The sequence below is a fragment of the Impatiens glandulifera genome, chromosome 1, assembly GCF_907164915.1.
Source record: "Impatiens glandulifera chromosome 1, dImpGla2.1, whole genome shotgun sequence".
Taxonomy (NCBI): domain Eukaryota; kingdom Viridiplantae; phylum Streptophyta; class Magnoliopsida; order Ericales; family Balsaminaceae; genus Impatiens; species Impatiens glandulifera.
Genome location: NC_061862.1, coordinates 123,169,997 through 123,193,613, shown reverse-complemented (window position 1 = coordinate 123,193,613; position 23,617 = coordinate 123,169,997). Strand labels below are relative to the sequence as shown.

General features: G+C 29.9%; 3 protein-coding genes across 3 annotated transcripts; all 3 read right to left on the bottom strand.

Annotated features, from left to right (window-relative positions):
- Positions 1-3,548: 3,548 nt before the first annotated feature.
- LOC124941975 (uncharacterized mitochondrial protein AtMg00810-like) lies at positions 3,549-4,970 on the bottom strand. Its single transcript, XM_047482372.1, has 2 exons — positions 4,907-4,970; positions 3,549-4,420 (listed from the first exon to the last, which is right to left on the bottom strand). The coding sequence occupies exons 1-2, from the start codon at positions 4,968-4,970 to the stop codon at positions 3,549-3,551; spliced, it is 936 nt and encodes a 311-aa protein (XP_047338328.1).
- A 2,872-nt stretch (positions 4,971-7,842) lies between these two features.
- On the bottom strand, positions 7,843-8,698 carry LOC124923301 (miraculin-like). The gene has a single exon (XM_047463557.1). It carries the CDS (start codon positions 8,639-8,641, stop codon positions 8,024-8,026), a length of 618 nt encoding a protein of 205 aa, XP_047319513.1. The 5' UTR covers positions 8,642-8,698; the 3' UTR covers positions 7,843-8,023.
- A 10,826-nt stretch (positions 8,699-19,524) lies between these two features.
- Positions 19,525-20,306, bottom strand: LOC124923285 (miraculin-like). Its single transcript, XM_047463556.1, has one exon. The coding sequence runs from the start codon at positions 20,289-20,291 to the stop codon at positions 19,668-19,670; it is 624 nt and encodes a 207-aa protein (XP_047319512.1). The 5' UTR covers positions 20,292-20,306; the 3' UTR covers positions 19,525-19,667.
- Between the last annotated feature and the right edge of the window lie 3,311 nt (positions 20,307-23,617).

Here is a 23,617-nt window from a genome sequence, read left to right as displayed (position 1 = left end):
CCAATACCAATAACCTTAGTTAAGTCGTCGTTACCCATCTTCAATACTCCAAAATCACCTGAAGTATAAGACGTAAAATAATATTTCTTTGGTATAACATGCAAGGAAGCTCTAGTGTCAAACACTCAACTCGACTCATTACATACAAGGTTGATTGTATTCTCTTCGTGGATAGTGATGAGATCATTTGAAGTTGCTATTGACACGCGTTCTTCTCTAGCATCTTTATTTTGATTAGATCCTCTCATTTTGCGTTTCAGCTTAAAGCATTCTTTCTTAATGTGTCCCTTTTTACTGCAATGAAAACATTTAGTTGACTTGTACTTTGATCTGGACTTACTTCGACTCTTGTGTGTCTCATTGTCTTTTCCACCCTTGTTCATCTGTCTCCCCCTATTTTCAGTAACCAACACATTTGAATTTATCGAAGACCCTTGAGATTTTCATCTCAATTCCTCATTCATGACGCCACCTTTAGCCATCTGTAGAGTTACTGTACCATTAGCAACATAATTACAAAGAGAAACCATAAACGTTTCCCACGAATCAGGTAAAGTAGTCAATAACCAAAGTCCTTGAATATCATCTTCAAACATAATTTCCATGTCTGGCATCTGATCAAGAACACCCTGAAACTCATTTAAATGATCAACCATAGAAGCGCTATCATTATATCTCAAATGATTTAATTATTGAAGCAAGAATAATTTATTACTTCGAGTCTTTGAAGCATATAAATTTTCAAGTTTATTCCATAAAGATTGTGCATTTGTCTCATGTTGGATGTGGTTGTAAACATTCTCTTCAACAAACTGACGAATAAAACCACATACCTGTTCATGCTCAAAATTCCATTCCTTGTCAGATTTGGATGCAGGATTCTCACTACCAAAAACGGGTAAGTATAAAGCCTTAACAAATAACAAATCCTTCATCTTTCCTTTCCAAATTTGATAATTTGAACCATTGATCAAAATCATCCTACTTGTGTTTATCTCCATAATTTAATCAAGTCCTAAACACCTAACTAAGCTCTGATACCACTTGTTGGGAAAAATGAATATTATATTCCCTAATTGATTGAAAAACTTAGGAGCAGATAAAGCACAAGTAAAAGCATAAATAAATAACACAATGCACACATGATATTTTTACGTAGAAAACCTCCTCAAATCAAGGAGTAAAAACCACGGGACTTTACGTCTAGTTCAATCAGAGTCGGCAATACAAACAAGGTATAACAACCTTTTAATACCGTATTAACATTAAAGGGCATAATCAAAAAAAGATACAACTTTTGGTCCCAAACAAGTCAAATAAAAAACTCAAATTAGGAAGAACATTTAAGCCCCAGAAAAACTTCATTTGAATCTCTGATCGTGAGTTTGATGAACCTGCACGGCTGTAGGTGACAATCTGCTACAAGTTTTCTATTTCTTCCTCTCTTTTAATTTTTGACTTCTACTTCTTGATGACGGCAGCCGCTCTTTAAATACTAGAGTAATTAGGTTATAACATAACCGTTTAAAAAATTATAATACCCTTAATGAATTAAAAGTGAACTTGAACCACTATTGGGCCTTTTTCATAGTTGGGAGCCCAAATAAAACCCAACAGATCCTCCTTGTTGTTCACTGCCCAACCGAAGAATTGCATCGGACCCGACCAAGAAGACAAGTTTGTATATACAACCAAATTATGTTTCCTTAATGCTGCACCTGACCGAGGAATGGTACGTTACTTGAATGATGTTGCATCCGACTAATGGATAAAGACGTGTTGCCCACCTACTACTTACATCCAACTGAGGAATGAAGACTCTTTTGTTGGATGCTCACTCATTGCTACACACGAGGCCGATGCTTGTTCGTTGCTACGTCCCACCCATAAAACACATCACATTCGACCACTACAACTACCCCCTTCAAAGATGGGACCACACCTTTCCACTACTTGACCAAGGAATGACATCATACATGATCGTTGTTGCACCCAACCGAAGAAAGTAATCCACAAACGAAGACGTTGGATTCTGCTACACTTCTACACGCACCCACCCGAGGAACATCGATCACGACCAAGAAAAAGAACACGATCCAATCTATGACCGAGAGATGGCACCCTTCGTCGACCTAGATTTTAATTTCTGCATTTTCTTTTCTTTCGTTTTCTTTGCTTAGACTTAGGTATTTTTTTTCAAATTTGAAAGTTTGTGTCTTATATGATCTTAAGTTAAAAATTAAAAATTAAATATAACTTAAAATTGAACCAACATTAAACCACAAAATCACATACAAAAATTTAAAATCACAAAATTCAAAATATATAATCATAAAACTTCAACAAAAATACAAACACTCACATATATAATTCTAAAATAAATAGACTTAGAATAACACTAACATGGAAATCTTTTAAACTCTTAATCTCTTGACTTCTAAAATAACTATTATGTGTGAATTTATTATCTAGGCTCTAGGTTGCTTTTTATTATTGTAATCACAAGTGTTCACATCAAAAGTAAACAAATAAATCACCATTATTCGTAGGGTATAAAAATTCGAAAAACTAAAAAGTAAAGCGTAATATATATTTTAAAAAGGTGAAAATCAAATTAGTAAATACTTAAGGAGCGTTGCGGCACATAGTTTACCATTCATTTGGCTTTTTCCTACACAACTAAACGCCAAACTTGTTATGAATTTCTTAATGTGGCGTGCATATGCTTGATTTGTTTTCCTAAGTAAAAAAATTTAGGTGGCGACTTTATAGTCGTAAGGTTATTAAAAATCGAAAAAAATTAGATCTATGATTGACTTTCCTTTAAATATCTCAATGTCTCTTAGATTCAACGGAATGATAAGTTATGTAGATATTTATAAAATGTTGTTTTCTAAAACTTAAATTTTCGATAATGTAAAATTGATTACCCTCACAACTTCTTTCTAAATAAAACGTGAATAGATTGAAAAATAAATTCAAACATTCGTCGCAATCATTTAAATGCATCAAATGGTGGGTTGTGAAAATTTAGGATTTGTTATTTTAGGCAGATTCTGTTTATGTGTTTATGTCACGTCGTTGGGAAGACGGAGCCTCGAAGAAGACAACTGTAGTACCGCTTTTAGGACACATTCTGTCAATCTCCAATGTTTTGTTATCGATTTGGGAGTTCGTCAACCATTTCGTCTTCAACATTTCCTTTCTGTTTGATCATCATTGACTTACGTTGAGGCGTCGGATTTACCCAGGAGTCTCAACGAACGTTGGATGGTGGGATTCATTCATCTCCTTTGGATGTACGTAGATCTTTTTATTATTGTAGAAAAAGATATCTTTTATATTTACACATAAGAGACTATTAATAGGCAATTAAGAATTAGCCGTTAGACACAAATCTTTCAGCTTTCTAACTGTTGAGCTTATCTATGAGTTGACTAATAAATATAAACTCATATATTACATATTTTTAACACTCCCTCTCAAGTCAGGAGTAAAGAGATTGATTACTCCTAACTTGTCGATGATGCTATGAAAGTTTCTTTTATCTAGAGCCTTCGTGAAAATATCAGCAAGTTGATCTTTGCTAGGTACAAAGGGGGTTTCAATCTCACCAGATTGAACCTTCTCACGAACAAAGTGACTATCAACTTCAATTCAATTTGCTTGGTGCGCTCATGGAACACTAGATTTGATGCAATATATCTAGCAGCATTGTTATTACAATACATTTTTATGGTTTTGAGCTCAACTCCCAAGTTTGTAAGAATATATTTAATCCAAATGAGTTCTCCGTTAGTAGCAGCCATAACACGATATTCAGCTTTGACGTTTGAACGGGAAACAGTTTTTTGCTTCTTACTTCTCCACATCACTAGATTTCCTCCAACGAATGTACAAAAGTCGGTAGTGGACTTTCTATCAAAGTTGCATGCCCAATAAGCATCAGTATAACCAATAATGTCAATGCAGTTGTTTCGCTTCATCCATATGCCTACTCCAAGAGCAGCTTTAAGATAATGTAGAATCCTGTAAACAACAGAAAGGTGTGAAGTTCTTGGAGCATGCAAGAATTGACTTACATTGCTAACTTCAAAGGTTATACCGGGACGAGTAACTGTTAGGTAGATAAGTTTATCTACAAGTCTTTGATACATACTAATGTCATGAAGAGGTGTACCTTCTTCAGTGTTTAATTTAGCAGTTGTTTCAATGGGAGTCTTTACGGGTTTTGCAGCAAGCTTACTAGTTTCTTTTAATAAGTCCAGGACATATTTTCTTTGACAAAGAAACAAACCTTTCATAGAATGTGCAATTTTTATCCCAAGGAAATACTTGAGTGTCCCAAGTTCTTTAATATCAAACTGCTCCTGCAGATACTTTTTAACCTTGAGGATATCACTTGAGTTATTACCTTTTACTAAAATATCATCCACATACACAAGTACAATAGTAGAAGTATTGATAGTAGTTTTAATAAAAAGAGAAGAATCATCAAATCTTTTTCGAAAGTTGTGATGAACAAGGGCACTACTAAGTTTAGAATATCATGACCTTGGAGATTGTTTGAGTCCATATATAGCTTTATTCCACTTACAAACAGATTTTGAGTTAAGATTTTCATTATATCCTTGTGGGATAGACATATATATACTTCTTCTTGCCGATCGCCTTGAAGGAAAGCATTTTTTACATCCATTTGATGTAAATCCCATTTTGATTTTCAGAAATAGATAATAATATCCTTACCATATTCATTTTTGCTACGAGTGAAAGGTTTCCTCATAGTCTAATCCATAAGTTTGGGTGTATCCTTTGGCAACAAGTCGGACTTTATATCTTTCAATTTTTTCTAAGTTATCATACTTGATTTTGTATATCCATTTACAACCCACCACTTTCTTACCTTTAGGAAGAGGGACAAGTGTCCATGTATTATTCTTTTTTAGAGCCTCTAATTCGTTATGCATGGCAACACACCAAGTAGGGATGGACTTGGCTTCTTGAAATGTTTTTGGCTCTATTTTATCAACAGATGTGATAAAAGCTTAATATTCATTAAATACATTTTCATACGATAAGTATTTTGAATAGGATACATTACCGAATAAAGATGATAATCTTTAAGCTTTTTCGATGGTTGAACATCCCTTGAGGACCTTCGAACATTAATCATCCCTTATAGTTGTTTCTAAAATGTCTTCGGAGATAGATCCATTGTTACCTTCTCCCCCTAAAGATGTACTTAGTGTCTAGAATGTCATTTTGAGTTTCATAGTTATTATTTGTGACCGAATTATTGTGACTTTCCTCTTGTGGGATATTACATGGTGTCCCTTTTTTTGCTTCTTTATTTTGAGAAGTATTTGAATCGCTATCAGAAAATATATCAAGAACAATTCATATCCATGGGCAATACATGATCTTCCTAACCAAACTCATCGAGATCATCACTATTATCCTCCTTATTTTTGTAGTGAAATTAGATGACATTACGAGAAATATATAGTTTTTTAGAAATAAGATCATAACTTTTATCCCTTTTTGGTAGTAGAATAACCAAGAAAAATAGCTTTAACTGATTGAGTACTTAATTTATCAGTATGTTTTATATGCACATAACATACACAACCAAAGACGCGTAGATGATTATGGTCACTTTTTTGTTGTTTAATTTTTCTAAAGGACTCAAATTATTAAGAACACTGCTAGGAATACGATTAATGAGATGAGTAGCAGTAAGTAAAGCATCAGACCAAAATCTTTTTGGAATATTAGATTGAAATAATATAGAGCGAGTAACCTCAAGAAGATGATGATTTTTCCTTTCCTTTGTACCATTCTGGGTTAGGGTATGGACACAAGAGGTTTGATGCATTATACCTTTTGTATTGAGAAAAGAGGAAAAAAAATATTGACATATTCAGTATCGTTGTCAGTTCTAAATAATTTTATTAAAGCTTGAAATTTGTTTTCAATAAAAGAAACGAACTCTAAAATTTTTGAAAATACTTCTAATTTATCGTGTAGTAAAAAAATTCAGGTGGCTCTTGAAAAATTATCTATGAATGAAACATAATATTTAAATTTATTATAAGAAGTAGTAGGTGTTGGTCCCCAAACATCAGAATGAATTAACTCAAAAGGAGCTTTAGATATACTATTTGAATTGTGAAACGGAAGTTTGGCTTGTTTAGCAAAATGACATACTTCGCAATCTAAAAAATCAAACTTCGATTGAAATAATTTTCTAAGTACATGCTTTGATGGATGTCCTAAACGACGATGCCATAGAAAATCAGAATTATTCTTGGAATGTAAAGCATAACTAGAAAGTTTAATAATGTAAAGGTTATTTTTAAGTCTTCCTCTACCAATCGTGATCCCGGTCAACCTTTCTTGAAAAACAACATCAACGTTAGAAAAAATAACTAAACAATTAAGGTCCTTTGTGATTTTACTAACCGAGATTAAATTTGGTAATAATTCAGGAACATACAAGACATTATCAAGTTGTTTTGAGAAAAGTTTAATTGATCCAATTCCATGAATGGGAATACTAGAATCATTAGCTACTTTAACATTTTGATTGAGTTTTACCAAATTTAAATTTTTCAAAAAATTCTTTATTTTTAGTCATGTGATATGTGGCGCCGGAATCAACAATCCAATAGTTTGAAGAGGAATTGAAATTATAAAAATGCGCAGAAATACCTGGGTCCACTTGATTAGTGGACTTCTCTTATCGGGTTTTCATGAAATCAGAGAATTGGAGAAAGAGTTTTAAGTTGTTTGGATCTACACCCATGTATTTTATTATGATTAGGCTTTGGAGTATTCCGTTCTTCTTGGGTCTGCTTGTTTGAAGGGAGAGCCCAATCTGAAGAACTCTCCACCTTAAAGATGTTAGAGGCCCCGTCTTCATTTGACCCAACCAGATTTCAGTCTCTCACTATACTGCCTTTCCCGTTTCCATGGGCGAGAAATCCTTTTTGACCATTTCCGGTGGTCATTGCTGGTCCTCTCCAAATCAATGAAAAAAAAAGATTCAGATAGCCATTGGGGCTTAGAGAAAATAGAAGAAATAATATGAGAATAATAAATGAGACAGTGATGAAGAGAATCAGAGTCTCGAGAAATTATATTATCGTTCTTCTCCAATCCGATGAAGAAAGTGAAAAACAAAAGATTTAAAGAGTCACTTGGGCTTGGTGAAAATAGAATATTTAAGGTCGGAATTTCGAAAGATTAGATTGAGTCAGATCAACCGTGCTCTGATACCATGTAAAAAATAGAATACAGAAAGATCTTTTTTTTTATTATTGTAGCAAAAGATATCTTTTATATTTACACATAAAAGACTATTAATAGGCTAATATAGAATTAACCGTTAGACATAAATTTTTCAGCTTTTTAACAGTTGAGATTATCTATGAGCTGACTAATAAATATAAACTTATATATTACATATTTTTAACCGTGCTGCTAGCATTTTCTACACTTCTCCCAGCTAAACCAGGTTATTTTTCATTGTGTTCATTAGATCTTTTTGATCTAAGACTATTAGTTTTCTTCTATATTTCCGGCCATGCCCCTTTTTCAGCATGTTCTTATTTGTTTATTCCTTTCCTTATGCATTTTTACCTTTATTTTTTCATTTTCCTAAAAAAATAATATTAAACATCAAATCCATACAAACATATATTTTTATTAATTTATTCATCAATTTATATTTATTTATTTTGTGTCAACATTTAATTAATTCAAATGGTACAAAATACATGTGTAGCATATTTAAATGTTTTTGTCTAAATAATTTAGAATATATACTATATTAATAAGTTTTAAGATAAATAGGGTATATTACACTAGAAAATAAGTTTTTTTTACAATATCTTTTTATTGATTATTTAAACATAAGTGTCTTATTCTCCTTTGTACAAGATCTCCTTATTCAGAAACATTGGAGATGAAACAATACAAGTATCATTAGAAATTGGTTGATTTTTACAATCATGATTAATTAATCTGCCTTCTTGAACATCACCTTGAAAGGCACATCACTGAGGACCAATCGCCTCCTTTCGTTCTGGTCAATATATATTCCAATTTCCCTACAAATAACCCTACATGTATCACACACCGAGGGACAAAACACCAACTTATAGTCATCCTCGTATTTCTCAATCTTGAACCAATTGCTCACCGTCTCTCTCCCATAATTTCCCTTTTCCCCTCCGGTCGAAACGAAGTTCAGTCCTGTCGCCTCGTCCTGGTCCGTCAGCTCCCAAACCGTCGACTGAACGCATGTTGTCGCAGCTGCAAACTCGATATTCTGGTCTGTCCACTCCCGTATGATGCCTTTCTTTGGGTTCATCGGCGAGAAGGTGACTGGTAGTCCGTTGTCGATTTCTTGCACGGCCTGGACGACATCGAGTGGGCAGAAAGAGACAGTTGTGTTCACACGGCCGGTGAAGGATAAAGTTAAGCCGCCGCCCATGCCACGGATGACGGGCAAGATGTAATACTCGGTATTCGCTCGGAGCTTATTTCCATCGGTGTCGACAACGGCACTGCGATCGGTCGTTGCGGATGCCGAGATGAAGAGGAATGAGAGTATAAAAAAGATTGAAGTTTTCATTGTTCTTTTATTATTATGAGATCAAACTACTGTGGAGATTGAGTTTGGAGATTAGGCGCAATTAATTTATAGGCTTCTTCTTGTACGGAATATCGATTGTGAAGTTGACAATACTGAATGGATAATCTTATACTTTGAATTTCTGTAACCTTTTATTAGAATAATAGATTTTTTTTTTTTGCTTATTAATTAAGAAAAGACGTGTAAAAGTTGTCAAGTTTGACTTTAATTATATGTTATACAGAGAAATTTTCTATGAAAATTGTTCCACAGATCTAAAAAATTTCTTAGCTAGGTTTCTTGGTCAATAATATTTAATTTATACAATGCAAGTACCCATGATGATAGAATATAGGATTCATATCATCATCTATATGTAATAAGTTGAATTTGCAGATTTTTTGGGTTAACAGTATATTATTATTTATTAATTAATTGGAAAATTGAATAAAATGAAGTTGAGTACTACAAAAAAAAAAAACTAAATGAATAAACATTATTATCCAATCCATCCATTCCAATACAACACACATGTAATAAGAAACTTCTGAATCATTTCACATTATAAACCAATGATCATTCAACATAAGACTTCAAAACAAAAATGACAACCACAATATTAGGGTATGATAAAAGTTAAACTAACTAAAGTCTTTGCACTTATTTAAAATTCAATAATAGATAATTAATTATATGCAATTTAGGTGTCAATGATATCTTCACAAAAGATGCAACCATATTTATGTAAGTTTTCTGAATAATGCAGGCGAAGCGAGCCTGATATTTTAACTAATATAAGATCACCAAGAAATCGTTTTGTACTACTTATGATGTGTATATAAGTACACAAACAATCCAACATCTCAAAAATACATTAAAAAAAATAAGAAAATATCCATACTTCAATAGTATAGTTGGTAATTCAGATTACCACTAAAATAGTTAAATGAAAAGAATAGTTTCTAACCGTTCAAATGTTATTGGGTGTCATACTAATATTTTAAATTAAAAAAAAAATAGTAATTAATGTAGAATGTAGTTATCATCTAAAACGCATTAAAGAAACTCATAATCAAACTTCTAGTTTTCAAAAACAACTCATTTGTTTGAATGTGTTTTTGTTCATTCAAAAAAATTCTTTGTCCCAACAGAAATAATCTTCTTATCATTAATTATGATCAAAACGTTTTTAATAACTTATGGATTTAAATTAATTTCATTAATTTAATATAATGAAAATAAAATTTTAATTAAAATGAAATTCACATCAAAATTAAATTTTATAGTGAAATTTAATTCAAATAAAATTTATACCAAATTCAAATATAAATTAATCCAAATAAAAATTAATTTGTTAATTATTATAATTAACATTAATGATTTGAATGATGTAATTAACAAATGTTGTTAATTAATATTATAACTACGTACAAAATACTTATTACTATAACCTATGAAATTTATATTCTTCTAATGAAGAAAAATTGTCATTATAATGAAAAGGCAAACAAGTCTAACTATTGGATGGATGGATTAGTGAACGTTAGATTAAAGAACTGATTAATAGTTTTATGGTTCAATTTTTAACTATATATATCCCTTTACTATAATTAACTTATACACATTATCTTATCATTTTTCATTCCAGAATTTCAAAAGTTCTTTCATTATCCTTGTGAGTGTTCTTTATGAGCGTTCTTTGAGTTATTGACTTGATTATTTCACTTTAAACCCGGTGATTGTGATTCACATATTTTTGTCTAGTTTGTTATTGTTGTGATTTTTCTTTGTTAAACCATTGCATATTTCATTGTACCCTGGGAATTAGTCACCGATGAAACTCTCCAACACAAACGACGGTAAAACAGTTTTAAAGAAACTATAATTTTCATAGGCCTCAAAACAAACGTGAATATTTTTCTTCGCTTTATTTAATAATCGATTGTATATCTTCTATTAACATTTTGTTGTATTAATATAATATTTATGTTTAATTGTTACGAGATAAAATTACCAACAATCTTAAAACAATTATAATATTACTTATTTCGTATTTTTACACGTTTCTAGTTTGTTTTAGAAATGACTACCGAAACACCCGCTTCAAACATGAGGATGTTTGTTCCAACTAACCATTTGCATAAGCCGGAAAAGTTTGACGGCACGACTTTAAGTTTCGCACGATTCCTCACGAAGGATCCTCCCACTCCTAAGTTTGATGAGACAAATGTGGCTTCATCATCGGATTCAAATGTACATCCAAAATTTGATGTGTAAGCGACTTTGGTCATTTATGCTTGGAACCATTCAGATTTATTATGTAGAAATTACTTATTGAATGGGTTGTCGGATTCATTGTACATTGTGTATAGTAAAATGAGTACATCAAAAGAACTATGACAATCTCTTGAATGCAAATACAATACCGAGGATGTGTGTGCAAAAAATTTATATTCGGTCGAATTTTGGACTACAAAATGGTATATTCAAGACCAGTCATTAAGAATGTTCAAGAGATTTAAGTTATTTTGCACGAAATTCATGCGAAGGGTTTAATTTGGGAGAAACATTCCAAGTGGAAGTTATTATTGAGAAATTTTTACCATCTTGGAACGATTTCAAGAACTACCTTAAGCACAAGTAAAAGGAGATGAACATAGATGGTTCGTTTACGCATTGAGGAGGAAAATAAAAATGCCTCAAAGAAATACTTTAGTCAAGATATGGATAAAGCAAAATATAGTGGAACATGGTAAAGATAAGAAGAAACATAATTCTTTTGTCAAAAACTGAAACTGTCGTTCTAAAGGCAGAATATCTAAGAAGTTTACCGGAATGTATTTCAATTACAATGGCATGCGCCATAGATCTTCCGATTGCAAGAAGCCGAGATGAGTTCGAGAGGCTAACTTAACTCAAGGATTGTCGGATAGGGATCTATGTACAGAGATATCTAAGGTTAACTTGGTGGGGTCTAATCCATGAGAATAGTGGATTGACATAGAAGCTACAAAATATATTTTCTATAACAAAGAAGTATTAAAAGGCTCGAAGAAGTGAAAAATGGTAAAACGTTGTTCATGGGGAATTATGTCACTTTAAACATACGAGGTGAAGGAAAAGTGGTAGTAAGGTTGTCTTCAAGAAAAATATAACTTTGATTACTGTGTTTTATGTTCCTAAGAACCAGAAAATTTTAATATTCGGCTCTCTTAAGCATGATTTTAGAATTGTGATTGAGGTGAATAATATTTTTGTATGCAAGGGTGTAATGTTTGTGGGTAGAGGTTATGATATTGATAGACTCTTTAAGCTCAATGTAATGGAAATTAAGACAAATATGAATGAAAGACTAACTATTATATTAACTTGTTGGAGTCTTCCATTTTATGACGTAGTAGGCTAGGTCATATTAATTATGATTCGATTCATCGATTAATAAAACTAAAGAGTATACTTATATTCGAATAAATAAGAAACACAAGTGTGAAAATTTGTGTTAAAACAAAATTGATGAGATCATCTTTTCGAAACATTGAAAGAAATAATACACCACTTGATTTAATTCATATAAACATATGTGATTTAAAAGGAACACCAATACATGGTGGAGGAAAATAATTTATTATTTTTTATATGTATATTCTTAAAGGTAAGGATGAGTTATATAGAAATTCACTCTATATAAAAATGAAGTTGAAAACTAACTTGGTAAAAATTCAAGGTGATAAGAAGTGATAGAGGAGGTGCTAATGAATCACCTCTTGTCGAGCTACGTGCTCAACATAGTATAATCAATGAGATAATATTACCTTATTCTTTTCAACAAAATAGTACCGTTGAGAGGGAAAATAGAACATTAAAAGAAATGATGAATTTACTTCTATTAAGTTATGGTCTACCACATAACATGTGAGGAGAAACTATTTTCATGACTAATTACCTTTTAAATAAGGTTCCATGAAAGAAGTTAGATCAGAGTTCATATGAGTTATGGCATGAAAAAAAATCATCATATTAATACTTACGAATGTGGGGGTGTCTAGCTAAGGTAGTCGTACAATTACTTAAAAGGTAAATGTTGGACAAAAAATTGTTGATTGTATATTTATTGGATATGAACATAACAATAGTGTTTATCGTTTTCTTGTGTTTAAATCGGACATTTCGAATATTCACAAAAATACGATAATAGAATTGAGAAATGCATTGTTCTATGATCATGTACTTCCATATAAGTCTAATGAAGAATCGCGTTCTCCCAAAATAATTCTTGAACTAGATGAACAAAAAAAGGAAAATAAAGTTGAGGTTGAACTTAGATGTAAATGAGCTAGAGTAGAAAAATAATTTGGTCGAGATTTTATTAATTTTATGATGGAAAGTGAACCTCAAACGTATAATGAGGCAATTACCTCGTCTGAAGGAGCTCAATGAAAATAGGCAATTAATAGTGAGATATAATATATCTTGCAAAATCATATATGGGAAGTAGTGGATCTACCTCCGAGAAATTATCTATTAATTGTTGCCGATGATTTTTAAAAGAAAAATGAAAGTTGATGTATCAATGTATAAATATAAGGCAAGACGGGTGGTAAAAGTATATTGTTAACTAGAAGCTCTTCATTATTTTGATACATATTCTCCAGTTACGAGAATAACTTATATTCGATTGATTCTTACGATTGTTTCTTTGTGCAATCTAGAAGTTAATCAAATGGACGTAAAAATATATTTCTTATATGGAAACTTGGAAGAAGTAATTTACGTAGATATTCAACCTCAAAGGTTTTCTGCTCAAGGTCAAGAAAATAGAGTTTGTAAATTGGTGAAGTCTTTGTATGCTTAAAATAAGTTCCAAAAAATGGCATGAGAAATTTGATCATGATATGATCTAAGTGGATTCAAAATTAATGAATGTGATAAATGCATTTATATTAAAGATACAAAAATGGTTATGTCATTTTATGTCTTTATGTAGATGACACTCATCATTGGAAGTAATGATAAAATGGTTAAATCCACTAAAAATATGTTAAATTCAAATTTTGACATGAAAATTATGGGATTGGCTTACGTGATTAATGGAATCAAAGTGATTAAAATATCGGAATGGATAGTTCTTAGTCAATCACATTATGTGGATAAGATCCTTGAAAATATTAATAAAGATTATTATGCATTGTCTAAGACTCCAATAGATACGAGTCCACATCTATCTAAAAATTAAGGAGAGAATATTTCTCAATTAGAATATTCTCAAATAATTAGGAGTCTAATGTACTTAATGAGTTGTACAAGACTAGAAATATCTTATGTAGTAATAAAACTAAGTAGATACACGAGTAATTTGGATAATAAATATTGTAAAGCCATGCTACGTTTATTTAGGTATTTGAGAAATACTCGTGAGTATGGTCTGCACTACATGAGACATCCTATTGTTATCGAATGATACATTAATGCTAATTAGATTTCAGATATGAAAGACTCTAAGTAAACAAGTGGATATATATTTACAATTGGAGATGGAACTATATAATGGAAATCTTTTAATCAAACTTTTATTGTTAGATTCGCGATGGAATCTGAATTTATAGCTCTTGATAAGTGTGGTGAAGAAGCTGAATTGTTACGTTTATTCTTAGAAGATATTCCCATGTGGTCTAAGCCCATAATGACAATTTTTATTCACTGTGATAGTAATTTGCAATCGAACGAGCTAAGAGTCATATGTATAATAGACATATACTTCATAGACACAATACAATTTGACATTTACTTTCTACTTGAATTATTTCAATTGATTACATAAAATTAAAAGATAATATTGTAGATCTTCTAACCAATAGGTTAAATAGAGAGTTGATATTAAATTCCTCAAAAAAGATTGGGACTTAAGCCTTCAATAAGTTATTATGAAGGGAAACACAACATGTGATGATTAGAGATCTCAAAACTATATTCAATGGGACAACCTAATTGTATTAAACATGGTAGATTGTTATGGGTGAAAAATCCTACGATAAAATAGTATTTCGGGAAAGTATAATCACGTAGGATTTTAATGGTTCTTTATGAACAAAGAGATTCACTTATGTGAGAGAGAACTAAGGTCGCTTCGAAAGTATTGCACGATTCAATTTTATACCCTCTAACTGAACCAGGCGAGTGTTCATGGCCAAAATGAACACAATCATAAGAACTGACATGTATCAAGAACAATTCTATGTGAAATTATGTAATCATTTACACAAAAGGAATAATAGTTCAAGGACGTCGAGTTTACTAATCGGCTATTAAAGTTATATACTTTCATAAGTGAATGTTCAAAGGGTTACACATACATATCATATGTAGAATTCAAATGTTGAAACATTCACCGAGTTAAATCTTTCAAATTCTATTAATGCTATGTATTGTTGGAATTAAACTAATTCCATTATTTAATGGAAAATAATAATTTAATCCAAATGAAATTCACGCCAAAATTCAAATATGAATTAATGGTGAAATTAATCTAAATGAAATTCACACCAAATTCAAATGTGAATTAAGGTGAAATTTAATCCAATTAAAAATGAATTTGTTAATTGTTATAAATAACGTTAATGCCATTAATGAGGCAATTAAACATTTTATAGTTGTTATTGTAACTACTATTGTTATAACCTATGTAACTTACATTCTCCTAATGAAGATGAAATGTCAATGTAAAGAAGAGGCAAGAAAAGCTAACCATTGGATGGATTAATTTGTGGTCGTTGGATTAAAGAATTAATGAATGGTTCTCGAGTTTAATTTTCAGTTATATATATGTATCCCTATACTATAATCATTTCTACACATTATCTTAGCATTTCACCCTCTAGAATTCCAAAAATCTTTCATTATCATTGGGAGTATTTTTTGTGAGAGATTTTTGAGTTTTTGACTTAACTATTTCTTTTGAAATCTGGTAATTGTGATTTAGATAATTTTGTATAATTCGTTGTTACAATGATTTTTATGTGTTAAATCATTGTATGTTCCATTATATCATAAGAAGTAGTCACTAACAAAACTCTCTAGCACAAATGGGAGATGGTGAAACTGTTTTAAGTAGGGACGGATCCAAGAATTATAGTTAGCTAGGGTGGGCTTGAAAAAATTAAAATGGATTTAAATTTTTTTTTGAGTGAGGTTGAATAAAATAATGAGAAAATTATAGATTTAACGAGTGAAAATGTGAGTTTAGACTTTTTTAGATTTATAAAATAAAATAATGAATAAAAATGAAAAAAAAAATAATAAATAAGGAACCATTTTCCTTTACTACCATAATTTTTTTTAAATCATTTCTCTGCCCTAACTTCGATCCACTCTGAAAAAGAGTCATTCTTATATATAATATTAAAAAATATTTGTTATAAATTTGAAATAAATTTAATAAACAAAATTTTAATTAAATTTATATACAATTAAATATAATAAAAATATTTTAAATTCAATTTGTAACAATTAAATAATAATAATAAAATTTGTCCAATCAAATAAATAATCACCTTTACTACGTACTAAAATTTAAATATAATTATAGCAAGCTAATTGTTATTAAATATAAATGAATAAAATAATAATTAATTATCACAAAAATAATTAATTTTTATTGAAAGACTTTCATAAATGTCGGTTCATATATGTCATCATTAGAGCGAACTTATATAAAAATAAAAAATAATATTTGGGATTAACTCCAAAATAAATTAAAAACATAAATAATATATAACTGAAAAAAATCATAAGATATAATTAAAAAAAAGTCAAATAGCTATTATATAAATATAAATAATAATAATATTAATATTTTTCAAAAATTGGAATATACTACATTAATATTAATTATTTAAATAAAATAATTATTTATTATGAAATTTGATTTAAATATAAAGAAAGTAAATTAATTTAAAAAATAAAAAATACTCATAAATTATAAAAATAATAAAAATCATATCAAACAAATACAAAAACAGAACTAAAATCCAAATAATTATTCAATATAAAATATTAATTTTTTTTATATATAACCTCTCTTATTTCTTTCCTTCTCTCAAACAATACTTAAAACAGTCAACTCGGCACCAAGTGCAACTTATGGAGTTGCTCGTAATGTAAAGATTAACTTGGGGGAGTGGACTGACCTTTTGGATTTCTCCATTATTGACATTAACGACTACAAAATGGTTCTCGGCATAGAGTTCATAGACAAGGTAAATGCCTTCCTACTCCCTTCTACCAATACGATTTACATTCTAGAGCAAGACAATACTTGCACAATACCTTTAACAAGAGAGGGTAAGAGAGAAACCATGCATCTATCTGCCATGCAACTCTCAAAAGGTGCGGAGAAGACTCACCCATCATCTTTTGTCACTGTGAAAGAAGATGAGAAAATTGCGTCCAAAGATAAGATACCTCCAGAAGTTATAATTGTCCTAGAGAAAGGTCATGATGTAATGCCCGCTGGATTATCAAAGAAACTCCACCATAAGAGAGAGATGGATCATAGAGAAGATTAGTCAATTGTACTAAACCATCGACGGCGGTTCTTTATCGCATGAAACCTCCCAAATTGGAGGAATTGAAGAGGCGGCTAAAGGAGTTTCCCTTCAAGAAAGAGAAGTGAGAAATAGCCAAGACCGCCAAAAGAATGAAGAAATAGGAGGACAAGAACAAAAGACGCTTGGAGTTCGAAGGAAACCGAGTGATAGAAAAACATATCCTCCATCAAGGGAGACGATTTTCCAAAGTTCACAAGGGGATTGTGAGGCAATACGAAGGCCCTTTCTTAGAGAAGAAACGGGTTAGAAAACTAGCATGTCGCTCAAAACTTCTATCATATGTGGAGACATCATCCAGGCCTACAAGGAGGACGCGAAGAGGACGTCGCTAGATTGAGTGGGGGAGAATGTCACGGCCCAATCTTCCTGGACCAAGAAGAGGAAGAGGCTTAAGGAGAATGTCACGGTCCAATCTTACTAGCCCAAGAAGAGGAGGAGGTTTAAGCCCTCTTAAGCCCAACACAAGGAATGTTCTATCTATAAGGATGGTGCCAGATTAGTGCATCATTAATTGACAGTTAAAAGACATGTCCTTGATTAACGCATCACTAATTGATAACTAAAATGAATATCCTTGATTAGTGCATCACTAATTGACAATTAGAAGGAATCCCTAAATTAGTGCATCACTAATTGACACTTATAAGGAATGCCCTAAATTAGTATGTCATTAATGTAATAGCTAGAATTAGTCATATACCTGTGAGGTATTACATTGTAAATCACCAAGTATTCAAGTGATATAATATTATTCTTTGTAAGAGTTTACTATTTCTCTAGAATTCTTGTATCAATTCTATTAAACGTCGAGTGTTGTGTCGAGTAAGGCTGACTAGTTATTCGTTCTTGCGAAGATCGTAACTAGTGCCGCATAGATCGTTTGTGAAAAGACTGAGCCCGTGACAATACTCAACAATAACACCTTCCTCTAAATTATATATAGATATATATAAATTATTAATGAGCTAGGGGTAAGCCCACCTCAACATCAACCCCTATTCGTCCCGATTTTAAGATAACTTTGATTTTATTTCACATAGCCTAATTTGTTGTATTTATTGAATATTTATGTGGTGTAAGTAAAAGTTTAGCTCACTTACATTATTATTGATTAAAACTAATTATGTATCATTAAATATATTTTCTTTTATTATTAAATTTATAGTAATTATTTTTAATAAAACTATAATATCTATTGAACCAAAATATAAAAAGCCGAATACTATATCAAATACAATCATAAAGTTATAATGTACATAATGTCATGTTGTTATCCAGTATCCACCAATGTTTGTATTAAAAACAGAATAGTATTTTAATAACATAATATAATCCATCTAGGTCACACAAAATAAACACATAAAGTATTTAATTACACCACTTTTAAAATCTCAAGGAGAGTTTTAACTAACTCCGCCAAACTATGGTTCATCGATTCTGAAAGTTAGAGTATGTAATTAGTCTCATTTAAAAAATATTATATTATTTTCCTTATCTTTAATCTATTCCATAATCTTCTTCCATTTTAAAAATAAAATTCCTTAATCTCAACTTCTCCTATTCTTCATTCTATGGATTCTTCTACATATTTTCTATATACAGAACACATAAAAATGCTAGATAGTCATGGATCATTGTCCACATGTACTTCATCACAATATAACTAGTTGAATATGTTTCATCCCAGGTATACTTAGTTGGTAGAAAATTGTCATAAAAGCATATGTAAATAGTTAAAATATTTTACTCGTCGTAATTGAACATTATTAACCCATTAAAGTACGTAGTTTAAGTGTTAAAAATTGGAGATTAAGAGATTAAAGGACATATATTCAATTCTCACTTTAACATGTTTTAAGTTGAAATTTGTCATGATTATATTAACGTAGTATTGTGTAAACTTTCTTAATTCATAAAAGAAAATTGAAAATTTATCTAAAACTCTAAAACACAAACCAAGTTAAATTGACTTTTTTTCCCATAATTAATTAAAACTAACTAAATATTCTAAAATAATTCAAATAGACACATTCAATTTTTTAGTTCAATAATTTATAAACCTAACATAATCATTAATCTTTTAATTTTTTTTATATTTAAGATAATGAGAAAAATATCATAAAACAAAAGAAAATCACTTATAAAAAATAGCATAAAAACGGTTGATCAATATTTTAAATTCAAAAATGAACAATTTTAAATTCCAAAATATAAAAAAAAAAAAAAAAAAATGTATGATTAGTTTATAAATTAAGTTATTGACATAAGAACATGCATCAAATTATATTAAGGAACTTATTATTCACTATCTTACATTGATTTAATACCATATCTCTTTATTCATAAACAATAGAGATCTAACATACAATTACAATACAAATATATGAAGTTGGTAAAAATAAGATTTGCTTAAACATGATTAACTAATCCACTTTCTTGAACATGACCAAGAAAGGCTTCTCACTCAGGACCAAACGCCTCATATGGTTCTCGTCCACATATATCCCGACATCCATACATATTACCTTACAAATATCGCAGACCGAGGGACAGAACACCAACTTGTAGTAGTTGTCAAATTTCTCTATCTTGAACCAGTTTCTCAAGGTGTCTTTCCCGGGGTTCCCCTTTTGTCCGCCAGTAGCCACGAAGTAAAGGCCGGTCGCCTCGTCCTGACTTGCCAGCTGCCATAACGTCGATTGGATGCATATAGTCATTGCTTCAAATTGGATATTCTGGTCGGTTGACTCACGAATGACATCCTTCTTTGGGTTCACGGGCGAGAATGTGACTGGCAGGCCACTTTCGACTTCTAACCTCTCTTGGACGACGTCAAGTGGGCAGAATGACACTTCAGAGTTGTTCACACGACCGGTGAAGTCCAAAGATAGGCCTCCGCCCATGCCACGAACAACAGGTAAGATATAATAATGGGTTTCTGCCCGAAGCTTCTTCCCATCTATGTCCAGGACAGGGTTTGGATCTGCTGAAGCAACTGCCAAGAGGACTAAGAAGTTGAGAGTCAAGGAAAAGGATGAGGTCTTCATTGTTTTATGTTTTCTTAATTTGTTTACGTCCCAAATAATTTATAGGTTATATAGGACTTATCCATGTACGAAATCCCGCAGGTGAAGTTGAAAATTAATAGTTAAGAAAAGAGAAAGAGGCGTGCATTGTATGCCAATGATTTATAATTCATATATCTTGAAGATATTAAACATTGACTTTTATAATGAAATTAAGATAAGAACAATGACAATTATTTTTAGTAAAGAATTATCTCAGTAGTTAGACGAGATAAGAATTTAAACCAACTTCTCAATTTTTTCTAATTTGATCGAAACTTGACCATTCACCAACAGCTATACAAGAAAGATATACTTGCCTCAAATATATTTATACCCAATAATAAAACATGTTAAAACAAGTTTATTATTTTAACTACATATATTATATTTACAATATTGTCAGAAATTGGACTATTTAATACAAATTTTATTAGTAATACCTAGAAAATTATATATAAAAGGTTTTGCATGTAATTCTTTGAACCAGATGGTTGTAATAATTTCAGTAAAAATAAAATTTCCATGTAAGAATGGTAATTAAGATCACCAGTTTGTCCGATTTTTCAAGTTGTAATATCATAAACAAAGTGATTTTCTTGACATTAATGGAAGTGATAAGTTAGGGTAAACAATATTATTGGTAGAGAAAATCTTAGACATGCTGGAAAGATAACCCATGTTAAATTAGACCTAAAGAACATCAATAATCAAATTTACACATTGAGAAATATAGTACAAACTTACTTTTTTATGTTTTTTTAAAAATGGGGAAAAAAAGGGTGACAATGAGCTCTTATTATTATTATTACTTTTTTAGAACAAACAATTTAATCTTTATATATTGTCAATGTGAGTTTTAGATATCAATATAATTAAATAAACTAAAATAAAATGGCAAATTGTTTTAAAAGCAAACTAGCTGTGCGTGCAATCCACTTGTTATTATAATGTATCAAATTAATTCAGTGATCCACATTAATAAGAAATAATGAATCGTTTCACATGATCCAAATCAGAAAGCTAGCATTGTCAACAAAAAAAAAAAACTTCAAAACAAAAATGACAACCTCATTCCCATATTATAAAAAATCAATCAAACAAAAGTCATATCCCTTATTAAAAAATCCAAACATCTCAAGCTTATCTATTTGACTAATAAAAATTTAAACGTGTCTTTATACATAAACCATGAAGTAGTGTTTTATAAAATTAAAAATAAATAACTTAAATATTAAAGAAAAATGAAATTATTTAAAAATTATATACTCAATATCTCAGTACTTATTCGAATTGGAGTTATTTGAATAATTTTGTTGAAATATGGTTATGAAAGTTGATTTATTACTTAAATGATATTAATATTGAATTAAAAATATTAAATAAATGATATTTTAATATTTTTGTTGATAAATTTATCGTTGAAGAGATATGTGAGACGAACCTAAGTTATTTAGGGGTTATTCAAATAACCCTCACCATACATTGATTTAAGTTAACATCTAAAAATTGTCATATTTATTTATTAACTTGTTTATTAATGTCAAATTTATTTATGTACTGAAATTTGAATGGCATTAAAACATAAGCCACTCTAGAATGTCATGTCTCTAATCCCAAGCTTCCTCACTCTTGTGTTTAAGTGTAATCAGTTTTACTCCACTTAATTGTGGATAATTCAGCTACAAATCAACTCCACAATAATCTTTGTCAAATGATGGATCATAGAGTCAATTGACAATAAAGATCACACCAAAACTTCCAACTTGGGGTTCTTTTCAGGACCGTCAGACTATCATAGATGTTTTCCTTTAGCAAGTTTATTTCTATAGAATTTATTTTCTAAAACTTTGGATAGATTAGCTCAAGCATCACTCCCAAACAGTTGTTGTTCTGTAACACGTCTGAGAGGCACTACGTTCAATTAAGAATTGGCGATTGATCTCGTCCATGACTTTATTTTGGTTCAATTAAGCATCATCTATTTCGAATTCAAAATCTATCTCCACCCTGCTTTTATATGTTACATATATTCTTTAAGATCGAACTTTCCGTCGTTCAACGTCTATCTCCTCTGTTCAACATCTTAATTCAAACTTTGTTTTGAATTATAATAATCTTAGTTCAAAATTTAAAAATAAAAAAAATGGTTCGAATTCGAATTAGTTTTGAATTAGAATAATTTAAAATTAAGATTTAACAATAAAATAAAAAATAAAATTGAATTCGGTTTAAATTTGAATTATTCAAAATTTGAACCGGATATCAAATTCGGTTCGATTTTATTAGAATCCGGTTTGTTTTTAAATTAAAAAAATCGAAAAATCAAACCGATGAATTTGAATAACCCGAAAACTAAACGATAAATACCTCATCAATGACACGATAGACTTGAGAGCGTCAATCTGGGGAAGGGAAGGGAAAATTGAAAGGCGAGAAATGTTTTAAATTGTTTAAGAATCTTTTCATAAAATACGAGAGTAACTTATTTTTTAAGGTCTTTTTGAATTTGTATTAATTTGAATAATTATACTACATTTTCTCAAATTCTTTTGTATAAATAAAATATTTTAAATAAATAAATAATTTTCACACAACTATCAAAATTTGAAAGTTTGTAAGTAATATGATATTCTTCCCTTAAAACAATATATTAAGATTATTATATTAATTAATAAACTTAATATATTAAATAAATATAATTTGATATATTAAATAAAAAATAATTTAAATAGAATACTAATATTTATTTTGGAAACATGCATATTAAATAATTAATTAGGTCTCCAAGCTCCAAGAAGAAAAAGAAAGAAGTGTGTTATGAATGAAAAAAAAATGTAAAATATAATATAATTTTATTAAATTTTAAAAGATAAATTAGTACTGTTTTATTGTTTTTAAGATCGTTTTATTTATTTTTCTTTCATAATAAATTAAGTTATATAAAAAAAAAAAATAAAAAAAAAGGAAAGAGTTAATAATAGTAAACTATACTTTTATTAATCACTTGTTTGTTATAATAAAGCTATATTAAAAAACACATTGATTAGACATTGAATGCGAAAGCAATTTATTGTTTCACTCCTTATGAATTTATTTTGATTGAATAAATATAAAATATTTTTTCAATTTTTTTTTGTATAAATAAAATAATTTAAATACATAAATAAATTTGAACACTTTCATTCAAGTTCTTACAAAATATAGCATTATTTTTCTAAAAACAATACATCAACATTATTATATCATTATATTAATTAATAAACTTATTATATCAAATTATATAATTAAATAAATATAATTTGATA

Coding starts and splice junctions, on each gene's coding strand:
- LOC124941975 (XM_047482372.1), bottom strand. CDS start 4,970: ATGCATAACGAATTAGAGGCTCTAAAAAAGAATAATACATGGACACTT. Junction 4,421..4,906: donor ACTTGTCCCTCTTCCTAAAG/GTAAGAAAGTGG, acceptor ATGATATTTTAG/TAAAAGGTAATAACTCAAGT.
- LOC124923301 (XM_047463557.1), bottom strand. CDS start 8,641: ATGAAAACTTCAATCTTTTTTATACTCTCATTCCTCTTCATCTCGGCA.
- LOC124923285 (XM_047463556.1), bottom strand. CDS start 20,291: ATGAAGACCTCATCCTTTTCCTTGACTCTCAACTTCTTAGTCCTCTTG.